The sequence below is a fragment of the Podarcis gaigeae genome (genome assembly GCF_964106915.1).
Source record: "Podarcis gaigeae genome assembly, chromosome: 5".
NCBI lineage: Eukaryota > Metazoa > Chordata > Lepidosauria > Squamata > Lacertidae > Podarcis > Podarcis gaigeae.
In genome coordinates this window covers 56,977,495-56,992,148 of record NC_139681.1, presented here as the reverse complement: position 1 = coordinate 56,992,148, position 14,654 = coordinate 56,977,495, and the positions used below count along the sequence as shown (strand labels likewise).

The 14,654-nt window shown below is 42.5% G+C and overlaps 1 protein-coding gene and 1 long non-coding RNA gene across 3 annotated transcripts in view; one reads left to right on the top strand and one right to left on the bottom strand.

Annotated features, from left to right (window-relative positions):
* LOC310844222 overlaps positions 1-14,654 on the bottom strand; it is a 399,653-nt gene that overhangs the window by 101,511 nt on the left and 283,488 nt on the right. The window lies entirely within an intron of this gene.
* The window catches only part of WBP1L (WW domain binding protein 1 like), a 49,469-nt gene continuing 44,616 nt past the window's right edge, over positions 9,802-14,654 (top strand). Inside the window, exon 1 of one of the 2 annotated variants that reach the window (XM_083738043.1) lies at positions 9,802-10,057. In XM_083738043.1, coding sequence (XP_083594169.1) covers positions 10,034-10,057 — 24 coding nt within the window. In that variant the 5' untranslated portion in view covers positions 9,802-10,033. Of the gene's footprint in view, positions 10,058-10,465; positions 10,750-14,654 lie in introns of those variants that run through there. The other variant, XM_083738040.1, reaches the window with a different exon arrangement.

Below are 14,654 nucleotides of genomic sequence, written 5' to 3'. Positions count from 1 at the left end.
AGTGCCACCTGCGTCCCTTTTAGTTTACTTAGTTTCCTTATTTTCCGCTACACCTCATGCGACCTTATTTTCCAGATGCTTTATGGACTTACTGTTGCTCCAGCTTTGTGCAGATGTCTGTTAGATATCCCTGTTGCTGTTTGAGGGAGGCCTGGGATGATAGACTGGTGACTCCCCAACCGTTTGTCATCTGTTCTAAACTCCAAGGTCAGCCGATCTCAGACCAAGTTCAAACTGATTTCCTTACCCAAACAAAAGTACTCCCCATCTATCTCACCCTCCACTGAGCTATACAGTTGGATCACAGGTTAATTATAAGAGGGTCTGCAATCTGCAGCCTGGAGACCTCAGAAAAGGACAAACAAGATGGCTGCAACACTTCAGTGTACTAGATGGTAAAGGCCATATATACCACTTGACAGCAGAGGTCATCATTTGCAGCATTGCAATTGCTTTCTGAGGAGCTGCTTGTATTTCTGCTCTTCCTGCCAAATATGCTGTAGATCAGCAATTTTTAGAAGACAGAGCTGTACCTCAAGTCTCAATATTTACCTTGCATTGGCTTGACCGTTGGTCCACTCTGGCTGAATGTTGCAAGAGCTGATGTTCCCTAACTCTGGTAAACAACCTCCACCTCTCTCTGGCCTGATGGCTGAATTGCTTATCTGCTTCTCACTTCTCTTCCTGTCCCCTTTTTGTAATGAGTTGGTTCGCCCTCTCAGGTTTCCTGGATAGGTTTCAAATTCCACCTGACCTCACTGCCTCAAGTTTGCAATGTAGCTCAAGAGTTAAGTTTACTCCTGCTGCCCATCTTTCAAAAGGCTTATCCTTTATTTGAGTGCTCCCTTAAACAGTTTTTGAGGCTGGCATAAAAAAGACACACCCCAAATCACTTTCCCTACAAGAATAAGTACCACTGCATGCCCACATGGTATTGCACAGAAACCCTCATCGTATTCTATCCCTGATCCTTTTCAGATAAGTGGAAGTAGATCAATCTCAATCCATACTAAGCAAAACACAAATAGAAGGCAATGGAAACTTCCCTCCTGGGGCAAACAGAATATTTTTCAATGGGGTGGTAGCAGGGAGGAAGTAAAATGCTCCTCCATGTACACTGTGACTTTGATCTTGCTCGGAAGCCCTCACTGTGGCTATCTCATAATATGTGAAACGCATATTGGTTGCTTACATGCAATCAGCATCATGTACAGCTTGGTCTCGTGGTGCAGGGTCTAAAACACATAGCTTTGTTACCTGGGAAGGAGCAGCATCTAAGGGGCTTCTAAGCAGCTTGCAGAGTCCCATTGATTGAATGATAAAGGAAGTAATTTAGAATCCTTTTGCCTCAGAATTTTTAGAGCAGACAAAGTTGGGTATGGGAAGCAGCCTCATTGTCCCCTCCTCCTGGAAAGTGCTTCAGGTCATTTTGTTTTAAGGCTCTGTATGTGTGCACTGTACCTTTTAAAGCACATCCAAAACACATCATTTCCCCCTCAGAATTCTAGTTTACCCCTCAGAGTTAAAATTCCCAGGAACCCTTAGCAAAATAGTGCCAAGAACCCTTTGGGGGAATGTGCTTTAAATGCACTTTAAAGGTATAGGTTGCCTACTCACAAGGGTTTTCAATCTTGCCCATGGACGGTCCAGGAATCAGCATGTTTTTACATGAGTAGAATGTGTCCTTTTATTTCAAATGCATCTCTGGGTCATTTGGGGGGCCCGCCTGGTGTTTTTACATGAGTAGAATGTGTGCTTTTATTTAAAACACACCTCTGGGTTATTTGTGGGGCATAGGAATTCATTCATATTTTTTGTCAAATTACCGGTATAGTCCGGCCCTCCACATGGTCTGAGGGACGGTGGACTTTCCACTCACTAGACTGGGGCAAGGTGAGAAATTGTAGCCTTAGTTTTGCTTCTGGAGTACATTTTAGATTCACAAACCAAGCAGGTTCCATTTCACTTGGGCTGTGGGGGGGGCAGGGAGATCAGTTGACAGACAAAGCATTTCCTTTATTTTCTGGCTTCCTGCAAGTCAAACACAAGAGGTTTTTTGTTTCTCAAATAGTGCTGATTCCCGTAGGAAAAACACCCAGGCCAAACCAAACCAAGTCTGGCATTGTGCATACAAGCCGTATCTGTACTCGTATCCAAAAGAGCTGCACAGCTTATCATTAACAAGATAGTACTTGAAACATACACTGTGTGTGCCAATTGTATTTCAAGCTGATGTGCCAATCTCTGGGCTACATGACGTTGATCAGATAGCTTGTTTACAGAAACTTGGCAAATACCAGTTTCATTGTCAGTAGCTGTAGATGACAGGAACGTTTCCTCAAGAACTGGAAGCTAAAGCAGGACAAATTCTATTATGCATCAGCTGCAGGAATAAATGTGTAACTACTGAGTCATGTTGAGGAGGTGTCTCTATCCTTTGCAATCCTCTCAATCCCAATGCCCTTCTAAAGAATCGGAGTGGAATTACTAGTCTTGCATAGCTATATAGATGTATATCCCTATAAATGTGTTTTAAATCAAAGCAAGTGTGGATGGTGACATCATTCCACCAAGATGGTGGCTTAGACCATAATTCCCTGCTCCCCACAGATGAATCAGTTAATTTGACAGATCCTAGAATTTGATTTATGGGACATGGGTGGCGCTGTGGGTTAAACCACAGTGCCTAGGACTTGCCGATCAGAAGGTCGGCGGTTCGAATCCCCGCAACGGGGTGAGCGCGCGTTGCCTGGTCCCTGCTCCTGCCAACCTAGCAGTTCGAAAGCACGTCAAAGTGCAAGTACAGTGGTACCTCGGGTTACATACGCTTCGGGTTGCACACTCCGCTAACTCAGAAATAGTGCTTCAGGTTAAGAACAGAAATCGGGCTCTGGCGGCGTGGCAGCAGCAGGAGGCCTCATTAGCTAAAGTGGTGCTTCAAGTTAATAACAGTTTCAGATCACATAAAAATGGGATCTGAGATCACATTTTGAAGCATGGGACGCTGCCTCAGTAATAGGCCCTTGAGGTAATAATGTGGGTTCTTCAATGGCATTAAAAGGAACATTTATGTTGGATTTACGACTGATATACTGGTTAAATTCAGGACTGATATAGTGGAAGACCGGTCAAAAGCATCAAAACTGCAATAAACTTAAAGGAACTGACATATTAAAAGATTGCAAAGTGAAGATCCTACGCTTGAAGCACAAAGTTGTTATCTGGGCCCTGTCAAAGGAGAAGCAAGAGGTCAGGTGGCAAACTGGTGGACCTCAAGGTCAGTAATCTCCACAATATTCTCAGGGTGACATGGGGAGAAGGTTACTGTGGAGACCATAAAAAGCTTAATAGCATGGCTTAATGAACTGTTTCCTGGTTTACATTTATTACTGCAAGATACAGAGCAAGTCTGTAGAATATTTAACCCCAAGCTAAGAGAAGGAAAGATGCCCAGGGATCTGATAGTTGGTTTTTATACAATATGTGATGAAGAAAGAAGTCTTTAAAAAACAACAGCCAGAAGCTTGGAACCACTGGGAAGCACACAAGTCTTTATCAGGATTGGAGCCAGAACATGCTACAATGCAGAAAAAGCTTTAAACCCTACATTGAGCAACTGAGAAAAGCAAGACTGGGACACCACTGGAAATTCCCCTTTAAACTTATAGTCAGCTTTGATTACCTAGTCTCTTTACTCACAAAGAAGCAAACAAACTAAGGCTGTTTCTGGGTCTGAAACCAAATAGTGAAGACAATGATGATTCCAGTTCTTTGGAAAATACCAAAGAAACCTTGATTCTGCTCAGACAAGCCTTCAATGGGGGTCAAATTCTAGGATCAGTCAAATTAACTAATTCATCTGTGGGGAGCAGGGAATTATGGTCTAGAGGTAAATTTCCCTTCCCAGATGAATAAGCTTGCATATGCTCATTATTGAAAACCTGGTGATTTTAAACACAGTGCAACTTGTAAAAGCATGATTTAAAAAAGGAAAATCACTTATACTAAGAACGAAATAGAAAACCATATAGAGGCGTGAACTGATAAATTACTGTAGAACTCTGTGTGTGCCCAACCAGGTAGGCTTATCCGAGCTTCATCTGTACATCAAAGGAGAAAGATGGCAATTCTCTATCATATTCAGAGCTACAAATTACCACATTACCTATGGAGAGATGTATAATTATATATGTGCAATTTCATCCTCCTACGATAACTGGAAGTGGGTCAGGAAATCTTTAACAAGCGACCCTCGAATACTGAATATTGTAAACTTGGGTGTTTTAGAAAAAGAAATGAGAATGGGCTTCCAGCTTGTAAAGTTGTTTATGAACCTATTTATGGAGTGGAAGTCTTGCTTAAGAATCAACAGTTTGGATTTGGGAATGTTTTCGATAAATGGGTGCAAAACAAAGGTGTCCCCTGTCCCCAGTATTATTTGCCCTAGTGATGGAGCCTTTAGCAAATGCTTGTCTATCTTTAAAGGGTATTAAAGTAGCTGACCAGATTTACTTGAACTTTTTTTTACTAATTATATTGCTGTAATGGTTCCAAATCCCAAGGCGCAATACCAGCTTTAATGGAGATTACACAAGAAGACAAAAGGGGGGCAGGATTGCAAGCCTATTATATAAAGGCGAGGCTCACATCTTTTGCTCCACCCGCTTTTGTCTCTGGCCCCAAGCACCATTGGAGTGCAAGCCCTGGAAGGTTGCCTATGTGGGAATGTGGCCCTCGGGCTGAAAAAGGTTCTCCATGCCTGGTGTCCTGGCTGCCTACTCCTGTTTTACAGGCACTGCACAGCTGTGATTGTACAACCACATGCAAAGCAGATAATTGACTGAAATCAATGTGTCCTGCATCTGCAATCAAGATACCAGAGTAATAACTAGCTCAAAGGTTAGTTAACAACACACTGCAACAATCAATGGTTACTAATATGAATATGCTTTAATAACATGAATATACTTCAGTATCATTTTAGGGATTAACTGAAAGAAATCTGAAGTGCCTATTGCTATCATTTCATGCTACTTCAATAGCAACCAATTATGTGCAACTCTGCAGTGAGGCATTTAACTCTTCCCACTCCTCCAATAATATTCCCAGTCTAGGTCAGCACCATGAATTAAAACACACGAATTTCCCCAGTGAATCCTGGGAACTGTAGTTAAGAATGCTGGGGAATAGTTCTGTGAGGAGAAAGCTATAGTTCCCAGGATTCTTTGGAGGAAATAATGTGCTTTATATATGTGTTAGATGTGCTTTAAATGTATGCTGTGAATCTGACCTAAACCACCTGCCCAGCCCCACCTGTTAGCCCTAGGCACACAGAGAGAAACACTTTTGACACTGAACCATCAACTTCAATTCTGGAATTTGTCATAGGAACAAGCCATGTTGTTTTAACCATGTCCAGTACTTGTTGCATTACAAGTAACATGGACTCTCTGTGATGTAGAAGCATGTGCCAATTTTTGCGGAGGAACACAGAGTTCCATTCTGTTTCCCATCTCTCTTTGTTTGAACAGCAGAATTCAGACACTGATAGTGTCGTCACTACCTACCTAGTTGGTAATAAGCGAACTAAACTTGGCTCTAAAATTTCCTGTAGAACAATTGATTTCAAATAATTTCTATACTGATTTGTATCATAGGATCCCTGCAAGTCTGCTGCAGAATTCTTCCTAGATGAGCACATTCTCAGTCTCAAAATCTCTTTGGGCACTTGCTGTGTCTCTGAACATAAATGCAGAGTAAAGCCTAGCACACTCATCTCTGGCTGTCCATAATCTTATGAATTGGAGGGACTTAAAAATTTAAAATATTATTGTCTGCTTTTTATATTTGAAATAGTATTGAAAGTGGCTTAGAGATATGCAATAAAAACAGAATACAAAGGAGCACAGAAAACCAATTAATAAGTAAGATCTTTAAATGGTGGGTGGGATTGCCAACATCATTTTCCTGGAACCTCGGGAAAATTTTGAATTTTCTATTTATTTATTTTTTGCCATGCATGTAAATCTGTGCACAAGTTAAATGCGTGTAAGTTGCAGGCTTACTGTACTATATACAGGAGCAAACAAGAAGGATAACAGAAGCTGACCACTTAAATTCAGGAGTAACTAGCTTTCTAAAAACTTGGTGTCACCAACAAGTCATGCCTATTTTTATATTGTTACACTCACCGCACCGAGCATAACTGAGAAGGTTCAGCAACACAGTGCTTTTGGTTTCATTTCGAAAAAGGACCCTAGAAGTTACACAATTACTGGTGTTCTGTAATTGTGCTTATTTACAAATATATAATTCGAGCATAGGTGGAGGCACAATGTAAACACTCCAAACAGAGAGCCAAAGTTCACTGTGCCCATATCAGGTGACCAGGGAGACAGACAGCCCACTGAAATGCTGTTAGCTGGAACTCAAAATGCCAGCCCTCTGTGCCTGTATGTCTTCCTCAAACAGCAGTCTCTTCACACACAGGACACATCAAATTATCCTTACTCAGGTTTGGGTATTTTAGGTATTTCCTAGCCACTTGAAAGGCTTGCCATTGGTAGCAGTCAGCCAATCACTGACAGTGGTCTTTTGGATCATATCAGGGAGGCCGAGATGGAGGGGATGTTGTCATCTGGGAGGCAGCGGTTATGAGTTATAAACTCAACCTGATTGGCATAAGGTATGAGCACAACAGGTTGCCTTCATCAGTGGGAAAGTTCACTGTGTCTCACTGGTCAGCTACCGCCTGCCTTAGGTAGAGCAGCCCCAGGTCAATAAAACGCTGACCTGCCACTGTCCACCTGCTTCAGTGGGTACTTGGAGCTCCGAATATCCCTCAACAAGCGGAGCAAACTACTGTACCAGCCAAAGATGAAAAGTTAACCCTACCATGTGGGAATCCCTTGCAGACAACCATGGTGCCTGGAGACAGATTGTGTATCCGCAGCAGTGATCATTTAAGGAATGACAGCTGCGAGAAGCGCAAAGAGAAGAAATGTCATGGTACATCTGCAGTGGCACAACCGGATGCCGTATCTGCTTCAGTTGCGATGAAACATGTCTCTCAGTATTGGTCTCTACAGCCACAGCAGGCGCTGTAACTCTCCAACAGTTTGACTTCACCCACAAAGGTGCACTCCTCCATTGTCTCCCAAGATGGATGGATGCCAACAAGAAGTCTTCCAAAACTAATACTAGTTTCCTTCTCCTTTATGACCCCCAATCCCACAACAATAGAATATGCCATCAACCCACCTATAAACATCAACAGTCCGTTCCTATATGGATTTCCTCGTGTTAACTGCCTATGAATTGGACTGTATGGATAAACCCGTTTATATTTCTAAACTGTAAAATGGGGCATCTTCCACTGATGACTTTTCTTCTGTATTAGTTTCATTTCAGTTCTGGTATACTTATGTTTTCTTTGCATTAAAGTGTGGGGTCTTTCGTTTTTGTAAAACTTCTTAATCCAACCCAGCACATTTTAAAATTTTTATTTGGATCCAGGGATAGCAAAAGATTTCTCTTTCATTGAAAGATGGAAATAATAAAAGTTTCCTTTGTCTACAGTCAGTCTTACACAAAGTAAAATGCACTTAAATGCTATTCAGTTACATGCTCAATAGAACTTGAGCATGTAACTGAATTTGGGACTGCAACCTTTGTGAATTACATAGCAACAAAACAAAAAACAAGGCATTTCTAACTTCTATTTCTCACATATTTCAAGGCGTATGTTCTTGTTTTCCACATATGTGTTTAATCCTCCTCCTACATCCTCTCCCCTTCCCAGAAACACAGCTTTCCAGATCCTTTGAAGTGTTATTTTGTTAAGATCAGTATTACTGCAGATGACGTCTCTTGTTTTCATACAAAACCTGGCTGGCAAGTGCATATTTGTATCTTTGACTCACTACATTTTATTGCAGTTGGGATGGGTGAGGGGGAAAGAAACCCAACAATACACATTTGGATGTATTTAGTTTGTGATATCTGGAGTGTTAAGGGTAACCAAAGCTGCCAAATACTATTTCAGGTGGGAGTGAGGAATAAAGAAATTGCAAAATGCAATCATAAGTGCCGTAATAAAGGGGAGGATGCAGGTGGCGCTGTGGGTTAAACTACAGAGCCTAGGACTTGCCGATCAGAAGGTCAGCGGTTCCAATCCCCGCGACGGGGTGAGCTCCCGTTGCTCGGTCCCTGCTCCTGCCAATCTAGCAGTTTGAAAGCACGTCAAAATGCAAGTAGATAGGTACCACTCCAGCATGAAGGTAAACGGCATTTTCATGCGCTGCTCTGGTTCGCCAGAAGTGGCTTAATCATGCTGGCCACATGACACGGAAGCTGTACGCCGGCTCCCTCGGCCAATAAAGCAAGATGAGCGCCGCAACCCCAGAGTCGGTCATGACTGGACCTAATGGTCAGGGCTCTCTTTACCTTTACCTAAAGGGGAGGCAGAATTGGTTAGCCCCAAACAGCTCAGCTGGTAGAACTTTATGTAACTGTAAAATGCAAAACCTGGTCTAATAACATCTATTACTGTAGTAATATTATAATAACAAATTTCAGATGCTCACCCCCCCACCTCCAGTACCCGAAGTCACGAATGCTACCTGAAGGAGAACAAAATCATAAATGGGCTTTTGGCTTCATACAGCAGAGCTCTTCTTAATGATGTTCTCATGCGAATACACAATTCAAGGTGGATCTTAGCATATGAAGATTCCAATTTCATAAAAGCTGTACAAATCAGTTACAAATGAGATGGGGGTTGACTGTTAACAACAATAAAAAAATCTTAATTTTAAAAAAGACTGCTGGAATAAACAGGTCTTGACTAACTGACTGAAAACAACAACACAGAGGGAGGGGGTTATATACATAGAATGTTTAGAATGTTGTATTATTTTATTGTTGTTAGCTACCCTGAGCCCGGCTTCGGCTGGGGAGGGCGGGATATAAATAAAATTTATTATTATTATTATTACACGGCCTGGGAAGAGGTGCTCCATAATGCACGTTACCATTTACAGTGGTACCTCAGGTTAAGAACTAAATTCGTTCTGGAGGTCTGTTCTTAACCTGAAACTGTTCTTAACCTGAAGCACCACTTTAGCTAATGGGGCCTCCTGCTGCCGCTGCACAATTTCTGTTCTTATCCTGAAGCAAAGTTCTTAACCCGAGGCAATATTTCTGGGTTAGCGGAGTCTGTGACCTGAAGCATATGTAACCCGAGGTACCACTGTAATGGGGAGGACACAAGATTATTTTAAGTAAGTGAATTAATACATATTACATGTAAAGAGCCTCCCCCTCCTCATGTGAGACCATTGTCTAATGCCTAAAATTACCTAAATGAACCACTGTTAGGAGGAGAAAATGAAGGATTAGATCTGTTACAAATCTCTGGGACAGCTAGTTAATACGTACTGTACCTTTGTCTCAGTACAAACAGCAAGAGATGCATTTTCACCTCAGTGTGTGTGAGCAACTGCCATACTAAATAAAAAAACAAAAAAAATTGAGCATATAAATGGTACAGCATAGCACTGAAGGCTAACACAGATGTAATTATGTATGAAACAGCCCACTTAAGCGGTTGAATGAATTGGATTATATTTTTTGGTGCCTCCTAGAGTTCTAAGATTGTTTGAAACTAGTTGTGCATTCAGATGATCCAGTTTCAGCTGATCCAGTTTCTTTCCTTCAAACCATTCAGAATGGCCACTACATTTTGGATGGTGAGCCGCTGGCAGAGCTGTCCCTCAGCTTCCTGGCATGGTGATCAGTTGCCCCGGTGCCTTCATGAAAGGAACGCTATTATCAGCTGGATGGCTCATGCTCTCAGCTTGACCCGCCTTTCCCTCTCCTTTATGCACCTCCTAAGTCACTGAAGCCGCCACAAGGCAGATGCCTCTTGCCAAAAACCCAGGTTGCTTCAGAGGCAGGTGCATTCAGACACAGGGCGCATAAAGACAGGCTGCAGATTCTCTCCAATCAAGAAATGCTGTGATTGTCACCGGTAATGGAAGGATCAGAAGATGCTTGGGTGAGTGTTTGGGTATCATGGAGATTCAGGAAGTGAATTGAATGCAGTCGGCTGTGGGAGTTGTGCCGCGTGTGCTGAGAAGCAGGACAAGGATTCATGTTCGGCGTGTGAATGAGCATCTTACTCTAGTCTAGAGCAGCTGCCTTTTTAATCTTGCCTATCCTTTACTAACAATGCCAATATGTCTGATGGTTCTGCACCTATCAAAAGATCCCGCCGCGGTGGCGGAAGGCCGAACCCCCAAAAAGGACCCTGCGCACTCCTCTTCTCCTGAGTTTTCAATCTGCTGCCCCTTTAAATGTCTTTATAGTTGGCGGATTCTCTCGCTTTGCCCAACAGTTTCCGCCACACTTAACATGGCCGCCTCGCGGCTCCTTTCATTGGCCGACGCCCAAGAAGGCGGAACCTACGCCTCATGTCTTCTGCTTCTGCGGCGGTCTTTTAAAGAGCAGCGGAGGAGGCCAATGAAGGAAAAGAAGGCCCTCCTCCTGCCCAATGGAGAGCATGCCGTAGGCGGGCAAGCCTCCCGGGGTACACCAGTTCACGGGTCAGACTTCACAGTCGCCGGGTGAAGAGAGCTGGGGAGCGGGGGGTGGGGTGGGGGGATGGAGAGGAGGCTCCTCGGTGCAATGGCTCTGCTCCTCTTCCAGGCCTTGCCCGAGGGGCTCCCGGCCAGCGTGGAGCCCGCGCAGGTAGGAAGGAAGGGGCGGGGAGGAGGGGCCAAAGGGTGGGGAGGGAGGACTCCGGGGTTCGGGCCTCTGAGGTGGGCGAGTGAAGGGCAGGGCGGGGAAGCCCAAAGGGGGTTGCGGAAGGAGCAGCAGAGAGGCCTCTGCCCCCGCTGCGGGGAGGGCTTGAGGGTAGGTCCGGGGTCGGCTGCTCAGAAAGGCCCGCGAGGCGAAGGGCTTGAGGGAGATGAAGGGGCATCCCTGTTGGAAAGGCTGGTAGGGTCGTTTGTTGTGGCAAAAGTGTAATCCTTGGGATGTTGTGCTTCTCGCAGTAGAAAATGTCTGGCACATTAAGCCTTCCTGGGGAAAACGAAATGTGCATGTTAAGTTGTCATTCCTGATTTCATACATTTGCTTCCCTGTGTGTACAAGTGCAACTAGGGTTCACCCTCTGGCACTCTGTGGGCTGATTATATCATGTGGTGTTTTGCACTTCGGTTTACATACCTGTACAGTGGTACTTTGGGTTAAGTACTTAATTCGTTCCGGAGGTCTGTTCTTAACCTGAAACTGTTCTTAACCTGAAGCACCACTTTAGCTAATGGGGCCTCCTGCTGCCGCTGTGCCGCCACACCGCAATTTCTGTTCTCATCCTGAAGCAAAGTTTTTAACCCGAGGTAATATTTCTGGGTTAGCAGAGTCTGTAACCTGAAGCATATGTAACCTGAAGCGTATGTAACCCGAGGTACCACTGTATATACAACACACACACACACACACAACCTCTCTTGTGAAGGATGTACAGGCATAGATAGTATAGCTTGCCGCTATGGGATGCAAGTCCCTATTCAGCTGATCCTACTGTTTATTTTGAAGGGCTAACCTGCAGGTAATAGACAGGTGTCCTTAAGGTGGTGTGTATTTTGTGTGGTTGAGTATAAAGTATGGCATGAAAAGTGGTCCTGAGTAAGAAAAATGTCATGTGTGAAGCAGTCCTAATTCCAGAATGCTAACTGTTTACATGTGTGGCAACCAAATATATAGTGGCATCTTTTAAAACAGCAATCAAACTTGCCCTATATAAGAGTTTTCATCAGATGTAACAAGTATGTAAGCCAAACAGGATAGTTTCTTCCCGGAAGAATGAATGGATGCAACTCAAACTTGGTAAATGGAAACCTACAGAAACTAGTGGGCGAACATTGTGTTCTCCCTAGGCATTTTATCTCTGACCTTAAGGTTGCTAAACTTAAAGTCTAGGACACAGAATTAGAGGCTACATAATGAGTGTCCAAATTTTTAATGAGTGCTCTCTTGTGGTCTAAATAAATGATTATCGCAAAAAGGGTAATTTGTCTCAAATTTTAGTGTTTCTCCTCCTATATGCTGCTAAATGCAGTTTGTGTTGTTCCCCTTCTTTAGGAATTTGTTTTTTTGCATGTTACTTGTTGAAGTAGTTTCTTTTGCCCTTTTGGTTTTTTTTTTTTTTTGGTTTTCATATGTAATCTTTTGTTTTCGTATGTAATAAACTGGTTTTGAAGATACCACAGAGTGCTCTTTTTTGCAAACATATGTCTGGGAAAGAGTGGAACTTTTTTGGAAAAGAAGGAGGAGAAGGGTTTGGCATTATTAGTGAAAGTTCAAAAATCTGGAACAGGGAGGTGGTTTTGTAGAAGAGGCATTTATTTTGTATCTGGATCTTGGAAGGCAATTCTCTTATGGGGGAGCTGAATTGTAATCTTTGCCATATCAAAGAGGTAAGGGGATTGATGGTAATAGGAGCAAGGCCTGTTCAGCTTCATTTGCTTTTGTTAATTCCATCAACCATATGGGAATGTTGTATACGTGTTTTCTTTTTGTGCTGACTTCCTGTATTTGAATTAACGTACTGGGTTTAAATTTGCTTGAACATGCTTTTACCATTCTATCTTTTCAGTTTCAGTGAAAAAATAGTTTATGCTATAAACTTTTGGGGCATTACAAACCTTACAGATTTTGCTAATGCATGTGGAAGGTATATATGTATGTCCTGATCAAGAAAAGTAATAGTCTCGTTCTAGTCTGCCTTGGTCAGACCACACCTGACGTGCTGTGTCCAGTTCTGGGCACCACAGTTTAAGAAAGATATTGACAAGCTGCAATGTGTGCATAGGAGGGCAGCCAAGACGATAAAGGGTCTGGAAACCAAGCCTTAGGAATGGTTGAGGAAATTGGGTATGTTAATCTGGTAAAGAGGAGACTGAGAGGATATGTGATAGGCATCTTCAAATATCTAAAGGGCTATCATATGGAAGATGGAGCAAACTTGTTTTCTTCTGCTCTGGTGGGTGGGATTCAAACCAATGGATTCAATTTATAATAAAGGAGTTTCTAACTAAACATCAGGAAGAAATTCCTGGCAGTAAGAGCTGTTTGACAGTGGAACAGATTCCCATGAGAGGTGGTGGACTCTTCTTCCTCCTTTTAAGCAGAGGCTGGATGGCCATCTGTCATGTATTGCCAGGGGTTGGACTAGATGACTTCTGGGGTCCCTTCCGATACTACAATTCTATGATTCTGTGATATATCTTTAAGGCAACTGTGAGAAACATTTGGGCAAACAGATAGCTCAGTTGGTAGAGCACGAGACTCTTAATCTCAGGGTTGTGGGTTCAAGCTCCATGTTGGGCAAAAAGATTCCTGCATTGAGGTGGTTGGACTCGATGACCCTTGTGGTCCCTTCCAACTCTACAATTCTATGATTCTACAGCTTTCATCACTCCTGGCGATTGGCGTTGCTTGCTGGGGCTGATGGGAGTTGTAGTTCATCAACACCAAGAGGGCCAAAGGTTCCCCACACTTGCTCTAAAGTATTTGAGATGGAGTGAATAACAGAGGTGGGTGCCACCCACTAGCAAATGATCCTTCCATGGCAGTTGATTTCTTCTATGCATCCTTGCCCAATTCCTAATTACTGGCTATTTGTGGTCAAGTGGTGACTGATGAACCACATTGCTAGTGAGTCAAGGAAGAGGATCTTAGATAAAATTGAGTGGAGATAAAGTTTATTTATTATTTATTTATAAAAATATTAAATTATTATATTTTATAATTATATTTATAAAAATATAAATTATTTATTTATAAACCACAAAATCCTATAGAAGGCATCTAAGCATTGTCCAACTAATATTAAATCACAGTCAAGATAAGAAAAATATAAAAACAGAAACGTTGTAAATAACTGGCCAATCTCTTAAAATCCATCAACTGAAGAGACCTGTTGATACAAGAAAGTCTTGAACAGATGCCTAAAAATAAGAAGTGGTGCTTGGTGGATTTTTATTGAGAGAGGGTATTCCAGGGTTAAAACTGTCCCCTTATTGTAGAGTTTTCTATTTTAATCATAACAGAAATCACTTGTTCTCCATTCTCTTCCACATGCTTAGACTGAAGTGAACAGGGATCTCATATATTCATATACAGGGATCTCAAGGTATTCCTGGAGAGATACAGAGAGGAGGGCTGTTAGGGCAGCTTCTAGGAAGGATGATTGCAGGTTTTTCCCTCTTATTATTCTTGACCAGTTAGATATTTGAGGTTCTTTATTTTAGGAGCTTAACACCTTTGCTGCGCGTCATACCATTACAATACTGTACTTGAGCACAGACATCTGCCATGTTGTTTTATAATTTACAAAGCATTGCTAAGTACTGTATAAAAATTAAAAGTAACGCAGGCCTTTGCATAAGCTGACATTCTACAATCACTTTTGTAGAGTCTTACCAACATGTAGGTTCTTGTTTTGAATTGCTGTTTTAGTTTGTTGGAACTTAGGTTAGAGGGGAATGTTTAGAGCCTTGAGTCTTTTGGATGAAATACATACAGTAGACTTTAGGTAACAGGCTGAAAACTGCCTGTCCTGAACAATCTCTCTTGGATGTTTGTTATGA